This window comes from Tenebrio molitor, chromosome 2, assembly GCF_963966145.1.
Source record: "Tenebrio molitor chromosome 2, icTenMoli1.1, whole genome shotgun sequence".
NCBI classification, from domain to species: domain Eukaryota; kingdom Metazoa; phylum Arthropoda; class Insecta; order Coleoptera; family Tenebrionidae; genus Tenebrio; species Tenebrio molitor.
Genome location: NC_091047.1, coordinates 32905129 through 32929549, shown reverse-complemented (window position 1 = coordinate 32929549; position 24421 = coordinate 32905129). Strand labels below are relative to the sequence as shown.

At 35.0% G+C, this 24421-nt stretch overlaps 1 protein-coding gene and 1 long non-coding RNA gene across 2 annotated transcripts in view; one reads left to right on the top strand and one right to left on the bottom strand.

Annotated features, from left to right (window-relative positions):
• LOC138122983 (cell growth regulator with RING finger domain protein 1-like) overlaps window positions 1–24421 on the top strand; it is an 88104-nt gene that overhangs the window by 4060 nt on the left and 59623 nt on the right. The window contains exon 2 of the mRNA XM_069037437.1: window positions 19876–20027. Within this exon, the coding sequence (XP_068893538.1) occupies window positions 19876–20027 (152 nt within the window). The remainder of the gene's footprint in view (window positions 1–19875; window positions 20028–24421) is intronic.
• LOC138122991 (uncharacterized) lies at window positions 2647–5867 on the bottom strand. The gene is made up of 2 exons (XR_011156675.1): window positions 5029–5867; window positions 2647–3477 (listed from the first exon to the last, which is right to left on the bottom strand). It is a non-coding gene; the product is annotated as an uncharacterized lncRNA (long non-coding RNA).

The following is a 24421-nucleotide window of genomic DNA, read 5'->3' as shown; positions in this document are numbered from 1 at the left end:
AGTTGTCAGTGTTGTCACCTCGGTTACACTTCACAGCTCTTGCTATTTTGACAAATTCTTTAATTCTTTTATCCATTATTATGTACTTCCGGAAGATGTTGAAAAAAAAATTGAATTGGGAACCATTTTTAAAACTCTATAACTTTTGTAACTATAACTATTACTTTGTTCTAAAATAATTAGGGGAGCCAGTATCCGAGGATTTTTACTTTTACACGTAAAGTGCCAATGTACCAAAATCCATTCTACACCTGGTATATTGTTATACGAGTTGCACAAGACAGATTATTGTCGTAGCGAGAAGTGCTCTAAAGGAACGGGTTCATGCTGATTTTTCTACTTTGGCTTCATTAATTTATTTTTTTAAATATTTAATAATTATCTAATGACTTTTATTTTAATGGAATTGGGTTGTGTTTTGTGTTTTGTTTGTGTTGTGTTTTGTGTTTTGTGTTTTGGTATTTAAAAATTAAATCAGGAATCCAAGTGGGTATTCTATTAATTTCAAAGGTTTATCTGTCATTGCATTTTTTGTTCATATTTAGTATTTGAAAAGGTTTTCGAAAGATTACAGAACCGATATGATCCTACTTACCCATTACTTTTGTGATTTTTATTGCTTATTATTGTTATTAAATCATATTTTGCTGAGAGAGGTATTTTTCTGTCATAGAAAAGCTGTCTATGTTTTATGTTGCATTTTTACCTGGTCAGGCTCGTCATCTTACGCAAATAACCCTGTATGTTAGTTTTTCAAACTAGAAATAGTTATGTTTGTATTAAGTGCGCATGAAATGAGTTTTTGGTCGAGATCGTCAGGTCGAGGCTTCAAATTTATTCGAATGCGCCAACAAAACAATCATCTTGCGCACCAAGTACAAACACTATTTTTTCTACAACCTAATTCATACTTACTACAAAACGATCAGACATTCAATTTGCCCGCTTGCGCTGGTCACTTGGTTACGAATTTTTGTAAAATTTTCCTTGGATGCTTTAATATTTTTTTGTTCGACACCTCCCTAAAACGTAAGTCTATCCATGGTTACCAGTGAGTGAAGGTTTCACTTTCGTTCATTCTCATTCGCTCACGCGCGTCGTGGACGAACATGCAATTCGCGTGAACAAAAGCTTTACCTTCCTCTCTCGTAGTGTAAATAACTTATTCACTGTTTTATGATGACTATTTCATTCATAGTTGTTTCAACCAATCATATTCCGATGGGTTTTGGTTTCCAAAAGCAAGAGCTACGAATGTCTTAAATGACAAATTTTGCAGAAAAATTTAGACCACGAATTGTATTCGACTTGACAATCCACCGAGAAAATTTTTATTGAGTTGACGCATGTACGCAACCATTTGTACCAGCAATTATTATAGTAAAGAATACTGTTGAATGTAATACTAATCATATATTTAGGACCTTGTTTGTTACACGTGTCTATCGATTTAATATTAATTTAATATAAATTTGACATTTCATTTTGACCTAATACATTTGACGTTTCATTTTGACATAAATTTTTTCGCGGAAAAAATCTACCCGTTGTTTTTTCACTGCGAAAAAACACTGCTCGGTATTTTTTCATATATAATACAATAAGTGGTCTAATTTTTTCCGACAAAATTTGTCATTTAAGACATGAGTAGCTTTTGCAACGAAAATTACACTCGTCTCCTTCGTCTCCTTCGTCGACTCGTGTAATTTTCGTTGCAAAAGCTACTCATGTCTTAAATGACAAATTTTGTCGGAAAAAATTAGACCACTTATTGTATTCGACTTGACAATCCACCGAGAAAATTTTTATCGAGTTGACCCAATAAATTTGACGTTTCATTTTGACATAAATTTTTTCGCTGAAAAACCACTAGTTGTTTTTTCACTCTGCTCGGTGTTTTTTCACTATAAATCAATTTGATTGGTCCAAATTTGAAAAATGCTGCAATTTGCTTGGTTAAAAATTTTCGAGTTGGATTGTCAATACATATTAAAAAGTTCCGATCGAACTCATCGCATTTACAAGTCAAGGTGAAAGATTAATTATAAAAATTAGTGGTCGATGAATGCTAATTTGTCGAAAATTAAACGAAATAAAATTGTAGAGGTCACTTTTAACAATTTTTCCGCCGGTGGTTTATTTTTTTTATTAAGTATCTAATTATACAGTGCGTTTTTTTTAACTGTTGCCATAGGGAATTGTATGGTAAAACTTATATCCCCTGTTAACTTTTGTTCCGATGAAAATATTCAAACCATTTTTGGAACAACGTCTTGCCCTGGTCCTGACAATATCTCACCTTCTATTCTGAGAAACTGTAGTCATCCATTGTCTTTTCCGCTGAGTCTTCTAATGGAACAGTCGTTTCACTTGTTTACGTTACATTGCGACTGGAGAACTGCGTACATTACTCCCATTCACAAAAGCGGTAATAGATTGGAGGTGAACAATTAGAGACCCATAAGCTTGACTTCCTCGGTGGTCAAAATCATGGAGTCCATAATACACTGACCGATTCACTTTGAATTTTATTAATATAATTAAGTAATTCATTGTCTTAGAAATTTTTTTTGATATCATGTTGTATTGATAAGTGTTATTTAATTTATTCTTTGTCAAAGAATATCCGACAAACAAAACATTAAACACAGCAAATAAAATTTTAATGAAAAAATTAAATTTAAAAAATTAAAAGTAATTTTCCAGAAAAAAAATTATGTTATAAAAAATTGCCAAAATTTAAACAGCATTTTGAATTAGTATCTCGTATTGTCACATTAAATCTTTTAACACGTAAATCAACCGACAAAAACACAACGTGGAAAAACGCAAATTTTCTAATAATTTATTTAAACAAAACAATTCGGTTGCCATAGTGACCATAGCACACCCGATCATTGAAAATATCCCAATTTAACTATAATAAAGAAAAATAAGCACAAATACAATTTCAAGATCATTTATTAAAGAAATCATAATGAGTCGTTTTTTGTGCCGGTGAGTGTAGTTGATAAGCTTGACAGTTTTACCTCAGAGTTTGCAATTATACCGAAGGAGCAATGTGGTTTCACGAAAGGAAAATCTGTTGAAACAAATTTGTTGTCTTGTCTGAACGATTGGTCTTCCTTTGTTGATTTGGGTAAGAGTGTTGATATGGTTTTCTTGGATTTTGCCAAGGCTTTCGATAAAGTCCAAATAAACTTATTGATTGCCAAATTGCAGATGCAGGGTATTAGTGGACTCCTTGCGTGGATCGCACATTTTCTTTCCGACCGTACATTTGCCGTTAAAGTTAATGGAGTACTTAGTGACTTCTTTGACGTTTTGAGTGAGGTTCCTCAAGGTTCTGTATTGGGTCCCAAGTTGTTCCTGTTATATACTGCTGATATTCCTGGTTTATTTCTTTTACGTTGTGCGATGTTCGCTGATGACATTAAATTATACAGGTTGTCCCGAAAATGGCGCACTTCCGATGCACTACGGTGTAGAAGAGATTACCGTAAACGTGAGAAAAAGGTTAAACAAATTCTATTGGACTTATTTGGTGATTTGGCGGTCTTTGAAAGTGGCACTTAACAGGTCAATTATTTCGAAATAAATGTATTAAATTGTCATGAAAACTACCTCTAATCGTATATATTATCACAAAGTACAAGATCACTCACTACCAATATCCGATCCTGCATAATAGAGAATTTAGAAGTTTAGGAAAAATTATCTAAAATCCACTAAGGCAACACCGCAAGGTAATGATGTACGAGTATATCTTTGTTTACATTGTACTATCATTTTTGCAATAATTGATTTTTTTGTCTGAAAATTTTTTTCCATATTTTTAACTTACCCGACCAAAGGTAGGTAAGTTATTGTGATCGGTCCAAAATTTCGAATTGCTAATTTCATCAGATCTTAACGTTTTGAGGTCCTCTGAACACGTTTATGAAGTTTTTAGAATGATGTCTGTCCGTGCGTCTGTCTGTGCGTCTGTCTGTCCCGCTTTTCGTTCTCCCACGATTACTCAAAAACGCTTTGACCGATTGCTTTCAAATTTGACCAACACAAACTTACCCGTGGTCTCTCGAGTTGAAAAGCTTTTGGTGTCAATCGGACCCCGGGGGGTGGAAGAGGGTGGGGGTAGGTCGAAAAAATTATAAGGGAACATGGAAATTTGACTTTACCGTTTGAAAGGGCATGTGTTTTTATGTCGGAAATGATGTTTACCATTTGCGGATTTTTCCAATATGGCGGACTTATGAAGTAATTTACGTCTTCATAGGTCGACGGCGATAACTGCTGAAACTTTTAACAAAAAAATCTCGGATCGTGCCATTGGAAATAACTCTGTAGTAGTGACCACCGAATAGAGTTTGGTGTCAATCCGACTACGAGGGGTGGAAGAGGGTGGGGGTTGCTCGAAAAAATTATAAGGGAACATGGAAATTTGACTTTACCGTTTGAAAGGGCATGTGTTTTTATGTCGGAAACGATGTTTACCATTTGCGGATTTTTCCAATATGGCGGACTTATGAAGTAATTTACGTCTTCATAGGTCGACGGCGATAACTGCTGAAACTTTTAACAAAAAAATCTCGGATCTTGCCATTGGAAATAACTCTGTAATAGTGACCACCGAATAGTTTGGTGTCAATCCGACTACGAGGGGTGGAAGAGGGTGGGGGTTGCTCGAAAAAATACTGAGGTGACATGGAAATTTGACATTTTTTTATGTTGGAAATGATATTTACTATTTGCGAGAATTAGAAGACGACTTATGTGGGTTAACACGGACAAGGTAGGTATCTCGGGTCAATTCAGATTGGTTTAAATTGATGTCGGGTAAGTTACTAGGCCGGGTCTTCGACTCGGCTCCGTCCCTCATTTTTTTCATGTACATTTGAACATCCTCGATCAGGTAGTAAGTAGTGAGTGCGCCATTTTCGGGACACCTATATAACGATACGGATAATTCATTTACGTTGCAAGAGGATTTGAACAAGGTCTTGTCTTGGAGTAAAAGTTGGGGTTTACCTTTAAACAAGAATAAATGTGTGGTGCTTCATATTGGCAAAAAAATACTGGTAGGTCCTATAACATTAACGGTGTACGTCTACTTGCCGTGCTGGAACACAATGATTTGGGTGTAGTTGTAAGTGGGAATTTGACGTGGGCTAATCACATCTCGAAGCAAGTCAGGAAGGCCAACTCGCGTATGTACATTCTGCATCAGTGTTTCACCAAATCAAATCTACCGTTGATGTCCAAGTTGTTCAAGATTTTTGACAGACCAATCCTCGAGTTTGCGCATCCGGTCTGGTTCCCTGACAGATTACAGGATCTGGTGGTTTATGAGAGGGTTCAGCTAGGTTCACGAGATGGTGTTTTGGATACCGACGACCTAGCTGTAGCGGTAGATCAAGAACAATGAATCTAATTTCCTTGTCTAATCGTAGACTAAGAGGTGACCTAATTTACACTTTTAAAGTCCTAAAGCTAGGCGGTGATGTCACTTTTTTTGAACTACGACGTGACGACAGGCTTCAGGACATGGGCTAACTTTGACCACTGCACAATATAGAGCGACTGTTAGGCAAAATTTCTTATCTGTGCGCGTTGTTAACCACTGGAATATGCTTCCTATACAACTTATTGAGTCTGAAAGTGTAAATACAGGTTGTCTCAGCTAAGACTTTCGAGCCTAATATCTCGGTTATTTGCCAACGGATTTTTATGAAATTTAAAATGCAGATATTTTAGACCGTGAAGGTTCAATTAGTAATAATAAAATTACCTCAAGTTAAAAAATGTAATTTTAACACATGTTTCCTTTATCGAAAATTATGCGCGATTATTATTAGATTGTTAAACATTAAAAAATGGGGTCTACACAAACAATTGTAAGACTTGGTTTTTGCCCAAGGGCGTTATCCCTCAATATTTGATAATTAATCGATCAGACTCATCGGTACACATTAAATTAGACAATCTCAGCTACAGTCATACGATAATCTACAATCGGACTCACCTCCACCTCATTCAGTCATTCAAACGGTAAAGCACAGGTCCGGACTCGGGTTTGCTCAATGGGACGGTACAAACATGTAAATGATAAACACCTGACACATCTGTCGCGAATCAAGGTCATACAGTGACTCACCCGGGGGATTCCTCCCCCTAGCTTCTATCATGATGAGGGGCTCCAACCACGGGCGTCGTCTTCAGAGCGCTACGTTCCGGGATTGCGTTGGATGTTCTAGTAGCACCTGTAATAGCCCCGTGTGCAGTTTGGGGTGCACAGCCCGCCCGCAGCCTCCACAGAAGAAGGCCGCCAATGCCAGCGTGAGAGCGCGATAGCTCCCTTCCATACGTTACACTGCCCCCTCAGTACCTGGGGACCGGGATGACCTCATAACCTTACAATCCGCAACGTATGATCGGTGCATTTGGTTGCCACCACAGGCCGTCCCAATGAGACGCGCCCGGTCAACGGCCTAGCCGTGTGCCAGGTGCTCAGGAATCATACCATGGTATCTGCTCGAGGTTTTACGCATTGAGGTACTGGTCTATAGCCCAGGTTGCCCAACCTGCTATCACCCAGTTACCGACACACCTGGTAACTGTATCTCTATTACCGGCTATCACTAGCCTAATTCACTACACCACTCCCGGGCCACAATCATTCACCTGCCGTCACTCTCGTACTCGTACCTTGGACAGCCCGTCGGTCGCAGCTGCCAAGCGACACTGCCCCTGTCTCGCCTGTGGAACTCTTAAAAATCACCCCCGAGTCAAGGACCTTTCAGAACATAATTTATGAGCCACATGTTTGGGGTGGAAGAGGTAATTTTTCTGTTGCGTTTTTAAAATTCTCTTACACAATTAAGTAAATCACTTGTCTGATTCAACGATAAGATTAGATTTTGTCGTTAAAAATTTAATGTAAAATTTGAAGGTATTTGCAGTTACCTTTTGAAACAATTGATGATTAATTGCCAATCAACATTTTGTACACCCTTTAAAGTCTGTCAAAATTGAGCGCGCTTTATTATAAATGTCAAATTGTGAAAATTTATTGAAAATACTGTAAAAATAGACTACAGCGGCAGAAATTTCAATATTATTGAAAAAGGAAAAAAAATTGCCTATGGAGAGTGTCGTAAGAACTTCAATGACACAGTTCATTTTCTCGTGGAACAGTATCCAAATGTAGGCTTTACAAAATGTAAGGTTAAGAGAGTCGTCAATTTATTTGAAGACACATGAAGCGTACGTGAACTAAATTACCTTGCTAAAATATCCCGATCGTGTTTTAGTCCTTTATGGAAGAATTAAAGCATCCAGTGTAATAAATTGCGTCCAAATGTTGTCTTTAACTTTGTAAGTGTTTGTAAGTGTTTGTAAGGTTAGCAAGATAAACGTCAAATATGTCACATGCGCTTCTGCGAAAAGGGATGACCAAAATTCTGCAAAATTGCGCGTTTGGTTCATACCCGTCTACGTTTTTGCATTTGCAGCCACGTTTAACACAGTTTTTTGCTTTTTTCTTGCAAACCAGACGTCTTTCAAGGACGAGTTTTTCCATACAGCATTTTTTATTGACGATCAATTTTTTATGTAAATTTAATTGATTCAACATTTTAACAATGCATGTAAAAATTACGACTTGGGTGATTGCATTAATGGGATTTTATTCTTCACCGTCTAAAATATTTGCATTTTAAATTTCACAAAAATCCGCTGGAAAATAACTGAGTTATTAGGCTCGAAAATCTTAGCTGAGACACCCTGTATATTCAAGAATGGCTTGGATGATCATTTCGGCTGGTAATATCAATTTTATTTATCTCTGAGTAATATAGCTTTATAAGCTCTACTCATATTTGGTAGATAATAATAATAATGAGTTGGAAGATTTTTTAAACTATCGGATAGATTACAATTCAATGTCCTAAACTTTCAAAAAAGTTGTGAAAATAGTATGTTATGCTACAAGTTTATAAGGAAGCCCTTAAAGTACGCGCGACGACTCGCTTCGCTCGAGCGGCAAATTTTCCTTCTCGTAAAAAAAGTATTACTTTACTCACTTGTCGCATAAATAACTATTTTAGTTTTTAATAGAAATTAGCTAGAGGTATTTTAAAAAGATCATAATTACCAAAAAATGTTTTGATGGTACATACGTATTATGAAATTTATTATTATTTATTAAGCTTTAAAATTTTTCGTTGGTATAATTTCATTTACAGCGCCTTGTAAATCAATAGCAGCTAAACTGTTCACAATGCTATTCATGTATGCTCTTGTATAAGTTGGTTCCAAAGGTTTTTTGTGGGGACAAATCTGGAAACCATGGTGGATGTTTCATTGAGACTGTGTTTTCGTGGCTTCTCAATTTTCTATGTAGGTTCCGATTGTTAGTTTAGCGATGACTAGATTTGAGAAGTGACTCATAATATTCTTACTTTTTTTGTGATTGCAAATAGGTCTGGCCGTAGGTAAAGATCCGTAGTATCGTCTAGAAGTTTCAAGAACTAATTTATTTTGTAAATACGAGTGTGTGCAGTGAAAACAGTAAATGAAAATTTTGATGACGAATGTCTCGTTAATGTTTAAACAAAATTATTCTATTTACTTTTGAATTGTTTTCAATAGTTCTTTTTTCTTTTTATTATTTACCTATACGATACATTTGTTAAACAATACGGGAGACTGGGGAGGGTTGATACAATTTTCACAAAATATTTTTTTACATCGATGTCTGCATTGCCTGATTTTTGACAAGAGGGAAAGCACAGACCTTGCCTTTGTTAAAACTATACTCTATTCTTTATCTTGGTGAGTGGTCTTAGGGAAATTTTCAGCCGTCAAGTTGAATTTAAGGATTTAGTTCCCATAGAAAAGTGCGAATTCAAATATGTATTACAATAATGTACAGTGGCGTAATTTGGAAACACCGGCTTAATCTAGTTTACCGGATATTTCTAATATTCGATAGTGCAAGCGTTATGTCATGAGCTCATGTCACCCATGTCATCATTGAGCGCATTCAACAGACTGTCGCAGCCGAAATTGATATGTCAATAACGTTGTCAAAGTGACAAACAATTTACAGTAGAAAAATCTTGGTGTTTCCAAATTAATGACCGCCACTGTACTTACAGAGACGCCGCAAAGTCTTTCTATTTATTATTTTCCAAGTTAAATTGCTCATGATTCACATGCACCGAGACATAACCTCAAACGGTGTCAAAGGTGTCTATATTATTTTTATGTTTTATAATATCAGACGAGATTTAGGTAGAATAACTCAATATTTAAAGGGTATAAATTCTAATCATCTAAATAATTGTATTCAATCCATTTTAAATAACAACCGAATACATTGTTTAAAATATATCTTTTCTGCGCTACACAACTCATATCTGACTCTATCGATAAGGGTTTCCAAACTGATGTAGTATATCTTGACTTTATAAAGGCATTTGACTCCCTGGATCATAACATTTTAATCCAAAAGCTTCAGTTTGTCGGTGCTTCTCCTATGTTGGTGAAGTTTTTCTGTTCCTACCTGCAAGGTAGAAAGCAGTACGTCCATTGTTATGGGTATGACTCAGGGTCTATAGATGTCACTTCGGGTGTACCACAGGGCTCTGTTTTGGGTCCTTTGCTGTTTCTGGTTTTTATTAATGATATTGGTGACAAACTAACTGTACCTTTTTTCTTGTTTGCCGATGATGCCAAGTTGTTGAAACAAATTAGCGAATGGTCTGACTGTGTTACGCTACAGGCAAACTTGGACGAAATAATGAACTGGTGTACAAGAAACAAGCTCAGTCTCAACATCAACAAATGTCAAGTGATGTCTTTTTCTTTGAAAAAGGAAAATATCAGATTCGATTACACTTTAAGTTTGAATCTCTTGAACAGGCCAGAAACAGTAAAGGATCTTGGTGTAATTTTTGACCGTAAGTTATCGTTTACAAGCCATATTGATCATGTGGTGTCTGATTCTATGAAGCAGCTGGGTTTTTGATTCGAAACTCGCGGGATTTCCAAAGCAGTCGTACTCTCACAATGCTTTTTAATGCATTTGTAAGAAGTAAACTTCACTATGCTTGCAGCATATGGCAGCCGCATCATAATATTCAAGCAGCTAAACTAGAGCAGATCATACGAAAATTTCTAAAATACCTTTATCTTCGGGATGTTGGTGAATATCCTCCCATTGGTATTGCGCAGACATATCTTCTAAATCGTTTTGACTGTGTCAGCTTTGCTACTTCTTGCAAAAAAGCGTTAGCAATATTTGCTTTCAAACTCCTGCATAATATATTAGACTGTTCGGAAATCTTATCCCAGTTAGCATTTAATGCTGGATCTCGAGGCACGATATCGCGGCATTATAGACTCTTTTATCTGCCAGCTCATAGAACAGACGTAGGCAAATTTTCACCATTGTGCAACATGTGCAGATTGGCAAATGACCTGCATTGCCAATTGGACCTATTTTCTTGTACCTTGAACTGCGTCAAATCGAGAAATTTCAGCAGTATTTGATACATTTGCATATGCAACTGATGTCAATCTAGAGCATTCAGGCTATACAGATACTTCTCATTCTCTTGATGTCATTAATTTTTAACAGAACCCTATAATTGGAATTCTTCTGTTGGGTTCTTTGAATAATAATAATATAATGAATATAATAAAACATTAATAGAAATCAAAGACACTTTATTACAGAAGTTAAATATTTATTCTAAACGACTAAAAAGATATAAAAATAATAAACAACGGAAATTTGAAAACAAACTATTTAGAAATAATGAGAAGTTGTTTTACAAAAATTTAACAGATAATAAAACTCAAACTAATAATGGTACACCAAATATAAACGAAATTAAAGAATTCTGGTCAAATGAAGTTCAATTTAATAATCAGGCAGAATGGATTCCTCATTTAGAAAATGATATACCAGATAGTAATAATCGACATCATATTCAAATTAGCCTTGAAATTTTAGTTAAAAATATTAATAGTTCACATAATTGGAAATCCCCTGGAGGTGACCAAATTCATAACTTTTGGTTAAAAAAATTTACTTGTATTCATAAATGCTTACTTGATCACTTTAACGGATTTATTAGGGAACCTAACAAATTTCCAGAGTTTTTGGCCCATGGTATAACATATTTGAAACCAAAAGATTCCGATACAAAAATCCATCAAAATATAGGCCAATCACATGTCTACCTACAATTTATAAAATTATGACATCTTGCATTAAAGTAATAATTTACGACCATTGTCAAAAATTAAATATACTTAATGAAGAACAAAAAGGTTGTGTTAAAGAGTGTTTTGATTCTAAAGAACAACTCATAATAGATACGGTAATAATGGAACAAGCTAGAAAAAAAATAGAAGTATTTATACCGCATTCATAGACTACAAAAAAGCCTATGATTCAGTACCACATTCATGGTTAATTAAAATTCTTAAAATTTATAAAATTAATTTGGATTTGATTAACTTTTTATCTCATGTTATGACATTTTGGAGAACTACTTTAAATTTATCAATAAACAATACTAAATTAAAATCCGAGCCTATTCAAATTAAACGGGGAATTTATCAAGGAGATTCTTTAAGTCCTTTATGGTTTTGTCTAGCCATTAATCCTTTGACAAATCTATTAAATAGCACTGGATATGGTTTCAATATTAGACTTAATAATACCACACTATCCAAATTAAATCACCTTCTTTATATGGATGACATAAAACTTTATGCATCAAAAAAGAATCACATTTTATCTTTACTAACAATAACTGAAAATTTCTCAAATGATATTGGGATGAGTTTTGGTATTGATAAGTGTAAAATGCAATCAATATGTCGCGGTCATTACGAACATTTAGAATATATAACTCAAGAAGGAGAAATCATTAAAAATTTAAATAAAGGAGAATTTTATAAATATTTAGGTATTAATCAATCAAATCATATTCAACACTCAATTATAAAAGAAAATTTAGAAAAGCAATTTTATTTAAGAATTAAATCTATTTTAAAATCAAAATTAAACGGTAATAATTTAATTAAAGCAGTTAATACATATGCTGTTCCATTACTGACCTATTCTTTCGGTGTTATAAAATGGTCCAAAACTAATTTACAGAACATAAACATTAAAACTAGAGTTCTTTTTACCAAATTTAGTAAACACCATCCTAAATCTGCTATTGAAAGATTTAATTTACCACGCGAAAACGGTGGTAGGGGTTTTTCAAATCTAGAAATACTGCTAAAAAATCAAATTGCTTCACTAAAAAATTATTTCCTCAATAGAGCTCGTGATAACACCTTTTTTAATGCTTTGGTTTCAGCCGATAAAGACTACACACCTTTAAATTTAAGTGATAATATAATTTCAGATATTGTTAAGCCAAATATACTTGACACTATAGCAAATATAAAACAGAAGTCTTTACATGGGAGATACTTTAAAGAATTGGAACAACCAGAAGTTAATATTCAGGCCTCTCATGCATGGCTTAAGAAATCAAATATTCACCCTGAGACGGAGGGTTTTATATTTGCAATACAAAATCGTGTTATAAATACAAGAAATTATAAAAAACACATATGCGGTTTACAATCGATAATTGATAAATGTAGGATTTGCGGAACTGAAGGGGAAACAATTGAACACATCATTTCTTCTTGCACCGTTTTGGCTCAAAGCGAATATAAAAAACGTCACGATATATTCGCTAAAATTATACACATGAATTTAGCTGTTAAATTCAATTTATTAAAGAATACACAACCACATTATAGTTATACACCAGAAAGTTGTTTGGAAAATGACAGTTACAAGTTATATTTTGATAGAACAATTTTAACTGACATTCATATTAAGCATAACAGACCAGACATTATAATTTTAAATAAACAACAAAAGCAAGCATATCTTTTAGATATAGTTGTTCCAAATTCACATAATATATCACAGACATATAACACAAAAATTAATAAATATTTAGAGCTCTCCGTTGCTATGAAAAATCTTTGGTGTTTAGAAAAAATTTCGATTTTACCACTTGTAATTTCAGCAACGGGAATAGTACCGCAATCTCTTTTTAAAAATTTAAAAATTCTGGATTTAGATAACACACTGGTAGTTGAAATTCAAAAAGGTATATTATTATACTCATGTCACATCGTGAGGAAGTTCCTTAAGATTGACACAGAACATAATACACAACAAAGTCAAAATGCGGAGTCGAGACGCCGGTAATTATGTTGATAAGCACTGCGCTATTACTTGATAGTAATATCCGTAATAGTGTATGTACTCCGGCAAAATTGCCGTGCCGCCGAGTGGAGGTGGGATACGAAAAAAAGTAATAGTATATTATACACCAAGGTGAAGAAGTTCATGATTATAGCCAGAGCGCCAAGATTAGAGCCCGAGGCATGCCGAGGGTTCTAAGGCGCGAAGGCTATAAGGGACTTCTTCACCGTGGTTTATATACTATTTTTTCCACTACTAGATACGTTAAAACCCTTTCGAATATTAATTATTAATCAAATTATTTTGTCCGATGCGACGATCCGAGTTCTCATTTTTCAACGGTTGCTATGAAAATCGTCTACGTTAACCAATGAAATCAACGAAAATCTTTCGTTGCTAGGTGACGGCTGTTCATTATTCACCTAGGTTAATAATGAAAATTATTATTAACTTTGGGAGAGATTCTACTTCTGGGGTGGGTTCGAGAGTCAATAATGAAGCCTTCTGAGACTAGTGGTGGAAAAACAAGTTTATGATCGATTATATTATAATTCATGTCATGAGAGTAAAACGGCCGCTTGTCAGTTTTGGGTATTACTTCAAATAAACGTCAAAATAGCGAAATTTCATAATTTTATTTAAATCAGAAAAGAATAGAATAGAAAATTTTGCAGTAAAAATTCTTTGGGTTTTGCTGCAATTTCACTTTGCTCATTATTACAACCAGAAATAAAGACGATTTCATCTCGTATTTCAAATATAAACGCTGTTAGTTTTCAAATAAATAATAATAAATAACTTCGTAACAGCAGCAACAAAAACAGAACACTTCGGAATTAACGTAATTTTTAGAATCTATTAATTTTGTATCTAAAATAAACTTAACTTCACAACGAACATAAAGCTTTCTATGTATGTAATTAGGCTTTGTGAACTCGCCCTATTTATTAAACTGTAGAGCTCGTCCACAAAGACCTATACAGGGTGCGTCTGCTTAAACTTTATATTTGAATATCTTCGTTATTTTAAATGACTGCTCAATGATATTTAGTCTTAATAAAGGCTGCATTGCCCTCTTTACATAGGCACTACAAAAATTAACAAGGATCTGGACAGAAGATGAATATTCAAGAAAAAAATTAATGAAAAAAAAATATTTTCAGCATTTTCTAACATTATAACTTTTTTCTAACACTAATATCTTATACTGTTTCCATGGTGCATTTGAGCTCACACCTTATGTTTCCCATAAAATACGCTTTCCTCTATAAGACACGTCGTCAATAGCAACGTATCTTATAGAGTCATAAAATACGCTCACACACATCATTCAAGTAACATTTTATTTATCATTTTTACAGTAATTATCACAAAAGTGAAAAGTACAATTATTGAATTGGAATTGCCATATTAGCTTCGTGCTCTTGTTCATAACATCTTCTTCTTTAACTTCTGCTGTTTCATCCAATGCAAGTGCCCGGCCATCGAAAATGGCAATCTTTACATTTTCTTCAAATGATTCTTGCCGTAGTGTGAATTAACTTTTAATGAAGTTCTACACGCTTACCCCATATGAAGAAAAGCCAAAATGACATCTTCCGTTACCTCCGTGATGCTTTTTTTTATTGTTCCGGCCTTGAAACGAAACATACACCTTTTCGTATGCACTTTTAGACTTCATTGGTAACAAATTGCCCATTTTTTCTTATTTCTTCTGGAACGTTTTGGCACATTTCAACGATGAAAATAGTTTTTTTCCAAATTTGTTGATATTATTACCATAGTACCCACGGCAACCTCCGCATTTTGTGTATTGTGACGCCCCTCGAATAATTTTTTAATTTATTAAAATTTCTGATAAGATGTTAGTGTTAGAAAAAATCTTGAAGACAACGCGTGTTTTATAGTTTAAAAATCTCGATCTATTAAATCCTCGCTCCCTGCGGTCGCTCTGATTTAAACTACGATCTCGATTTTTAAATCGTCTATAAAACCCTTGTTGTCTTAATAGCTATTAACATGCATATCAAATGTTTCTGTGTAGATTTTCTGCCTAATAATCATCCTAGTGCTTATTATTGACCAATAAATTAATGTTAAATAAAGACAATTTCCAGACTTCATTCACCAGTGTGTATTTACGTAAAAAAGTACTTCACGGCTTACTGATTTACAAAAAAAAAAACATAATTAATTTATTATTTGACAACGTCAAATTAAAAAAGTTTGTGAAATCTTTGAAATAATCTTTTATACAAGATGTTGTTCTCACAGCAAGAGAAAATTAATATTATTTTTACGTATGGAGAGTGTCACAGGTGCTATCGAGCCGCAGCAAGAATTCTTCAAGCCCGCCAAGAAAATGATAAATTTTCCGAAATGAATATCAGATGAATTGTAAAGCTGTTTGAAGATACTGGCAGTGTTAAAGAATTGCCACGAGTAAGGGATGCACTCCCCAAAAATATTAACTTTCAAAATGCCGTTGTTGATTAGGTAACTGAAAATCCACACACAAGCACAAGAGCAGTAGCGGCTACACTGAATGTCTCACAAAGCACGATTATTAGAACTTTGAAATTTCATCCATATGAAATGATCCTGCAACTGCAACTTCACGGAGTTTTTATTCCAGAATTGAAAGATGTGTGGAAGTTAATGGTCGAAATAAATTTTGAGCATCTTATTTAGTTATAATTATTTTGAGTACATTTTTAAAATTTTCTTTGTTGCTAATTGTGTTACATTGTTGAATTTATTGCAGATATTTTAATTGTTATTATTTAGGATGTGCTTAAATTATTTATTCACCTTCACCCCCTCTTTAAGCTTGACGCACCCACTTCCATAATAGCCAATTTTACAAATAAAAACAAAAAAATTAGGAGGGTACCGGGTACCCCATGATTCATTGTTTAAAAAATAAAATTAATAACATTTAAATTCGTTTTATTGAAAACTTACTTTAAAATAGTTTAAGTAAATTTTTCCAGAGAAGACTGATCCCTAGGATGCAGACGTACCTACACCGGGGTTTGTACATACATACCTATTTGAATTTTTATTGTATTTTACCGAATAGTTCAGAAATAAAAGAATTTTAAATAAGATAACAATGCCCCGGCAAATTGACGTATCTAAATTATTTGCTGAAAAATGAGTAATCTGTGAAACAAATTCGTAACAACTTTTTACGCATAAACTCTGTTTTGAACACAGCTGGAAAATTAGTTCTTTTTAACACTAATTTATTGCGTAGTCATCAGTAAAAGTGTAATAAAAACAATACAGGGAAATACAGAGGCCACAGCTGAATATGTTATACTCCGTAATCTGAGAAAAAGCCAAAAAAAAAAAAATTTACTGCGGTTATTTTTCAAATAGCTCTGTATCCTTGCAGGTTTCGTTAACTTTTGTTAAGCACATGTCAAGAGGTCATTGAGATATATAATATTGCTAAATATTGTTTACCTTAATTGATAATTAAAAAAGATATTCGGATATAAAGTTTTAGTAGACGCACCCTGTGTGTCTCCAGGGCACTTATATCAACCGATTGTTGATTATAAGCCTACCTAAGCGAAGAGCTCGTGTTACGGGATTCGCGATTCAATAAATTCAAAAACGACTTACCGTTGGGGCTGGACGTCTGAATTTCGTTCGTGTCTCTGTGCGCGGTGGAACTCACTTCGTGGTCGAGATGATTGAGTTTTGTAGTTACCGACGAACGAACTGAGACTGACTAACTTTCTTCTTTTTGGCCTCCCCGAGAGGGAGGGTTTTATGGTCGTTTTCGAACAGACGAATCGTGAATCGAAAAACGCGCCAATGATACACGATGGTAGAGTGCAACCACTTTCAATGAAACTAAATGCTAAGATCTAATAGAATAGATAAAGAGCTAAACTAAATAGAATGTAATGAAACAACAAAAGAAAAAAACTAAAGAAGGAAAAGGAAAAAAGATTGACTATGTACAAATTCAAACACACCCTGTATAATGTACTTATTACATAAATAGCTATTTTGCAAAATAAAATAACCCTTAAACATTAAGTGGGGGAGGGTTGATCCAGGTCTCAAGCCTCCCGCCTTGAAATATATCGAATCTCCCTGCCTACCCAAACAATAAAAACTATTTTTGTGAACCTCAAAATTTCAAATTTATTATTTCATACATGTAAGACTTGGTTTTTACCCAAGGGTCTTATCCGCTCAATATTTGACAATTAATAGATCAGACTCATCGGTACACGATAAATTAGATAATCTGAGCTACAGTCGTACGATAATAATCTACAATCGGACTCACCTCCACATCATTGTCTCGGTCTCCACAGAAGAAATCCGTCAATGCTAGTGTGTGAGCCTACACCTCACTTCCATACGTTACTGTGTCCCCTCAGTACATGGGAACCGGGATTACCTCACAACCTTTTATCAAGCATGTATGATCTGTAGCATTTTGTTGCCACCACCGGCCATCCCTATAAGATGCGCCCGATCAACGGCCAGCCGTGTCATGAGCCAAAGATGCCTCAGCCGGACCTAGTCCGGTGCTCAGGAATTATACCATGGTATCTGCCAGAGGTTTTTAACATTGTTGGTATTGACATCATAGCCCAGGTTGCCAAAACCTGCTATCACCCAGTTACGGAGACACTTGGTAACTGTATCTCTATCACCGGCTATCACAAGCCTAATCAACTGCTCCACTTCCTGGCCACCTCATGGCACATTCGTACCCGTACATTGAACAGCTCCGTTCTGTTCCAGCAGCCACGCGTCACTGTCTCGCCTGTAGGCCTGTGCCTTGTGTTAAAAGGCACCCCCGAGTCAAGGACCTTTGCGAATATAATTTATGAGCCACATGTTTGGGTGGAAGAGGTAGTTTTTCTGTTGCGTTTTTAAAATGCGCTTACATACATGTGGTCCAAAATCAATACCTTCCCATAATACATACACGCCATTAGTCGTTCTCAGAGTTAGTTTGACCAAAAGTCTTACTATAGCCTAAAACTTACATTTTTCACTTAGAAATGCTTCTAACAATCCGTGTTCTGTCGAAGTGGTTGCGTTCCATTCCAAAACTATTTCAATGGCTGCCAAACGTTATTTGCTACTGTCTTTACCTTGTTTCAAATTTCTTTAGCTCGAAAAATATCAACATTTGTAACACGTGTTTAATTGAAAAGTTCATCAAATTGACTTTGATCTTTTTCGCTATCTTTGTCTAACCAACTTAATTTACGATGTTGTTGTCTTAAAAAATAAAGTCAACTTGATGAACATTTCAATTGAACACTTGTTATAAGATATTGTTGGCTCAATCGTTACCTGTATAATAATAGTCGTCATATGCTAATCCAGGTAGTGTTAGTACCTACTCCATAATTTTAACGTTAGTCAAAAGATTCAAAATCAAATGCCTTTAATGTTGAAAAGAAATAATGAAGTTAATTTAATTTCACTTACTGTAAGGGGGTGGAATTCCATTTATTTTATTCCACAGATTTTGTGCTGGACTGAATCGGACGTGTGTGCTGGTCAACAATTCTCTTACGTAATTAAATAATTTTTTAGAATTTGCGTTTATAATACGTCTATAAACGTCAGTCAGTAGGAGTCGTTTATGGCTTTGTACACTGTACTTTAATGAAATTTTTATCAATATTTCAGTGTATTACACCAAAAAACTTCCAATATTAATGTTCAAAATCTACTTTTTAACATCTGTTGCATGGGTTACCTTGAATTACCAATTAATACGAAATTCAATAGAATTTGAAAAAATTTTTTTTTTATTTAAAAATTAAAACAAGGGTGCAAATTCTAAAAAATAACATAAAAAACTGGTTTTATAAGGGTATTGGCGCACTCGTCCCATAGAAAACTCCCCAACGGTTCGTTTTCTACACCTGGGACTCGTGCGCCAAATCAGCCCTTATAAAACTCGTTCTTTACTCGTAATATACTATTCAATTGTCGCTCTTTGATGGTAATGTCGAAAATTCAACCATTTTTGGAAATAAATATCATAGTCATCATTACATTTCATTCCAGTTTAGTTGCAATGGGGAAATCGATTAAAAAATTCATGATATTTGTGAAATATTCGGTGAACACTCGCAGGTATTTACTAATTGCTGAAAAATAATTGAGCCAAAAGGAAAAAACTGCTTGGTTATGCACCCGTTATGAGGCAACATTTTTTCGACATTTCAGTTAAAAGGGAATTTCGGGCCACTGCCCCACCGTACATCCAGTGACAGGTGGAATTAATTGAAATAAACCAAACAGCCGGAGCTTTATTGCGTTATTATGTTATGCAAATACGTATAGTGATTTTTATAGCAGTATTAAATATGGAATTTGACTCTCGAACTCGCACAACTGTACATACACGAATTTTCACATTGTTTCGTTGCTCTTTTCATCTCATTGTACAGTTAAGTTGAATGAACTAACTTGTGGGAACTCCGAGCCCGTAAATACTCTCACCTTCGAAAATGTAACAACGGAACTGTTACCACGTCAGCAAAGCAAAAATATAAATCAAATCTTCTTTTTTGTTCTAGAAACATGATGGTGCTGCGAGTCCACGGCGACGACTTCGTGTTTCCCAATTCTTTGCACCAGGTGTCCCCTAGGATACCCCAAATGAACATGATGAAGGTCCACATTCCTTTCACTTTCAAGCTTCTAGAAACGTCTAAGTCGACGTATTCAGGTGAGGATGACCCAACGAAATGTCTATAGGGCAAGGTCAATTTGTTTAACGGGTGGATTGAAAAAATCGTCTAGAATACATACTCGTATTTTTTATGTTCACCTATTTCATTTCGTCGACGCAAATTTTGTCAGTTATAAATTTTTCTCTTTGTAAAATCCACGAACCACACGAGTTAATTAATTTTGCTTTTAGAGTAACTGACATTTCATTTTTAACTTCTTTTATAAATTTTGATATTTTGATAAACACCAATTACAGTGTAGATAAAATTGTACCAAACGAAGTCTTGAATTAATTTCTCCAGTAGTCAATTGTTCCAAATCTGGACGGTAAGGGGGTGCACCAAGACAGAGGTTAACAAAGTGCGCCTGTTAACACGTTACCAATAAAATGCGTCTATCGATATTTTGAAACGACTTTTTAAACACTAGTTAACATTTTGGGTCGTTTATGATGGTCTCATTACTAGAGGATTCTTTACCTACCCTGTAACAAAAACTCTCGATGGTACCTGCGGATTATTGAGGATCGGTTACTCACTACTTTTACGACAATCTTTGTTAGCCGGCAATAAACCACTGAAGGAAGCAAAAGGTCGTTAACCGTAAATAGTAGCGTTTATTGGTCTTAAATAAAAAATTGAATATTGCTGTTGGTTGCAGTTTTACGTGTCCAACAGTTTTTGCATCTCTTTCGGTGGGAAATAAGTTTTTTGTTCGACACTGTCAGAATTTGAGAATTTTCTCCTGTGTGAACGGATTTTGATAAATGTCACAACTTGTCAAAACGAAACGTCAGGCTAGTTTTAAAGATTTTAAGCGATTTGGAGCCTTTAAGGGGCTCGTCGGTTGTATTCAACTCGTTCGTGTATAAATTGGGCCCTTTTTGGCACTCGTTTCACTCGCCTTTTAAACTGGCCCAGTCATGCCAAAAAAAAGCCCAATTTACACACGAATTTGTTAAATAAACTACATACTATTAAATCGTCATAAAAATTATTGTGGCTCGAAATTATTATTTGAATAGATGCAAACATGTTTATTATAATAACAATAATAATTGTTACATTGCCGTAATTTGTGACCGGGTTATGTTACATAACGCCTATCTGCAAACCGTGTAATGTCGGCAGCCCCGGTTTGTTCGTTATGTAATTCAGAATTCGACTTTAAAAACACATTAGGCAGGCGATTAACATAAAAGGAAGGATCGGAAAAAAGTGGAACGAAGGATGTGTGGGTCGAGGGTCGAAATACCAATTGAGCCGAACGTGCACGGCGCATTCTGCAAAAAGACAAAATAGTTCTTTCTGGTGGATCGAGGAATTGGTATTACGTAATGTTGCTCGGGTTGTGCAGGGTTAGTTCCGTCGTGTTTGCAGATCGAATCCTTGCGTTGGCGACTGCTGTTGCAACGCCGCCTCAAGAACGAATATTTTTCAGGCTTTCACTACAAAACCTTGAATTCGCGTCTTCTAGTAGATATTTCAGTTGCGTTATGCTAATGTATGTCGTTATACATAGAGTACACAATGCATCCGGTGTTGGTGTAAACAAAGACTAATTTCTAGCGCTTCCTGAAACGTTTGACGGACATTCCAGGCGTCTGCAGAGACGCATACTTGTCATGTTATTTTTACAGTTACGTCTTTTTTTTGCAAAATTATAGTTTTATGACGAAATTTGCACATGTTCAGCTGAACTGGCTCTGCCAAACCTTGAACTTGACGGCTTGCAAGTTTATATCGCAGTTATTTTGTTGACCGGGCGGTCGGTGTAGTCGTCTGATTATTCTATGGCACCGTCGTCGTGTATTTTATCAATTATTTTTTGGACTTGGCTAGGTTTGATGACTTTCGGGCAAAATAAAAATTTCTCAGTTTCTCCATTTCGGGTTTATGTGTATTGGACCCTTTTGTTGTTACAGTCGTGGACAAAAAAAATTAGGACAAGTCTTATTAAGAAAAACGAGTGGAAAAACAGGCCGAACACCTGAAAACTGACATGCCACGATTATTGAATAACGTTTTTCGTGTTCGTTTGGGCAAAGTTTTAAAAAACATTAATTACATACTTGTAAATTTTGAGGTTATCTTTGACAGATGTCAAATACAGGGTTATTCTAAATGATTGTAGTGGAAGTAGGCCATGCCCATGTTATTACGTTTTTGCCGCTTTGATGTGAACTGTCAGTTGTGTCGCTGTCACTGTCATTTTTTAGGTGAAAAGTGCGGTGATGAGGATTTTATTTATTTTTGTTAAATTAACGATTGAATCCAGAAATATTGAGTTGTTCTACAATCCATTTTAAAAATATTGAGTTGTTTTGCACCCAATTTAACACATCATTTTGATGATTTTTTTTATGTGGAGCGGTAACCATAAATTTTACATTCAGTTTTCACGCCTACTTCGACTACAATCATTTAGAATAACCCTGTATAATCGGGAAAGTTTATATATTTACTTATATAGGTGTATCTGAAATACGTGTGTTAATTTTAACCAGTGGAAGAACTCGCCAATTTATGAAACTTTTCTCTATAACTTTTGCAAAATTCCCAAAAGTATACCACTATTTTTTGCCCTCCAATTTTTACCAAACGAATCGTTTTGTATGGTCAACTACAGTCCATTCCATTTAAGTATGCAGTGTAGAATAGCATAGAGACTATTTTCCCGTCGTTGATTGGTCAAAATGAGAGACATGTTTACATCAAGGCAATGTTCGATTTTTGATAACTATTGTCAAATTTTGATATTTGATCGATTTTTTGGTTATTAGTGTCAAACTTATCGAGTTTTTGTATCAAACGAATCATTAAACTACAATTTTGTTATTAGAATACCACTACCGTAAGTTCCTTTATGACTTTTTTTTTGTTAATTTTGCTTGGAATGTATGTTTTCAAATTTGCCGCGTTGGTCAGTGTGAAACGTTCTCCATTCGAAGCAACATCTATTGCATTCTTAAATGGGATGGACTGTAGTCTATTTGCTCCGTTTCTATCACAACAGAAAATTTTCGCCCTTACCCATAGGCGGGTATACACTTTGATGATCTGTAACGCTTTTTCGTAAAAATGTTATAGAGAAGAGATTCATAAATTGGGGAGGTCTTCCACTGGTTAAAATTAACAAACGAACATTAAAAATACTGTTAGGAACGAAATCCTATGTTTTGAAAAAGGACACGTACTGAGTCACCGCCGCCTGTCAACATTCACCACTTTCTGGCTGACTGTTGCCTGGAGCACACGGCTGTGCCATTTTCATATTCAGTAAATTAGATTATGTAATTGTCCTGTTGGATTGTGTTGTGAGTTTTTTTGTTCTTTATGTAAAATAAATCTTACAATACCGTAACCATTTTTTTTTACTGAACTTGACTCGGCTACGTGAGCGTTGAATAAAACCTCAAACGATATGTGATAATGATGTGTTAGACACCATCAGTTTCTATGACTCTCTCGAGTCCTTCTGACTCGGAACAATTCTAATGAGCCCTCCATTCGGCCTCAACCATTTACCTTCACTCTAATCCCAAAGGCAAAACAATGATTACCAATAATGCATATTCATATTATCTAATATTAAACACTGTATTAGGAGTAAACGATCTTTCAATTTGACGGTTTCATTCGTTACCTTACATAGCTCGCACCATGCCGGCCAAAAAATTTTAGCCGTCATTTTCTGTCATTTCAGAAAAAATTGTAATCCATACTTTATTGCCATTATGATTACCGTCTTAATTATGATTGGTATTTTTTGGGTGGTAAATTTCAGAACTCGAAATTATTTTCCACAGAACGTTTACCTCAGGTTATCTATGTACGACTGCTCTAATTTTGTTCATTCATGTCTGATTTTTGGAATATCTGAGCTTTAAACACTTTAAATTGATTGCCATGAAACAGTTTGTAGTTCAAAATTAATTTTTGTAATAATAAACGATTGCAATGAGTTTTTAGAAAAAGTTTTTTTTTTTTCGAATATTATTGACCAAGTAATGCGGTTACTTTTTTAGAAGTCCAGTGCGACGTTGTCGCATACCACATGTTGCCAACTGCCAAGTAATGCCGGTCATTACTAAAAAATGTTGCCGGCAACATGTTGCCAATTGTTGCCTTGGTGTAAGGCCGCCTTAAAGGCGGTCTCACACCAATTGGCAACATGTAGCATGCGACGTTGTCGCAGACCACATGTTGCCAAGTGTTGCCACTGTAACGTGCGACCGTGCTACAAAAATTGCCTGTTGCCGTCTGCAGCACGTCGATCCACAGCAAGTGGAAAAGTAAACAACATTATTCATGCGACTTCAAATTTTTGCTTTGAATATGAATTTGAATTTGAAAGTGATTATTAGCGATGGAATGATCAAATGAAAAA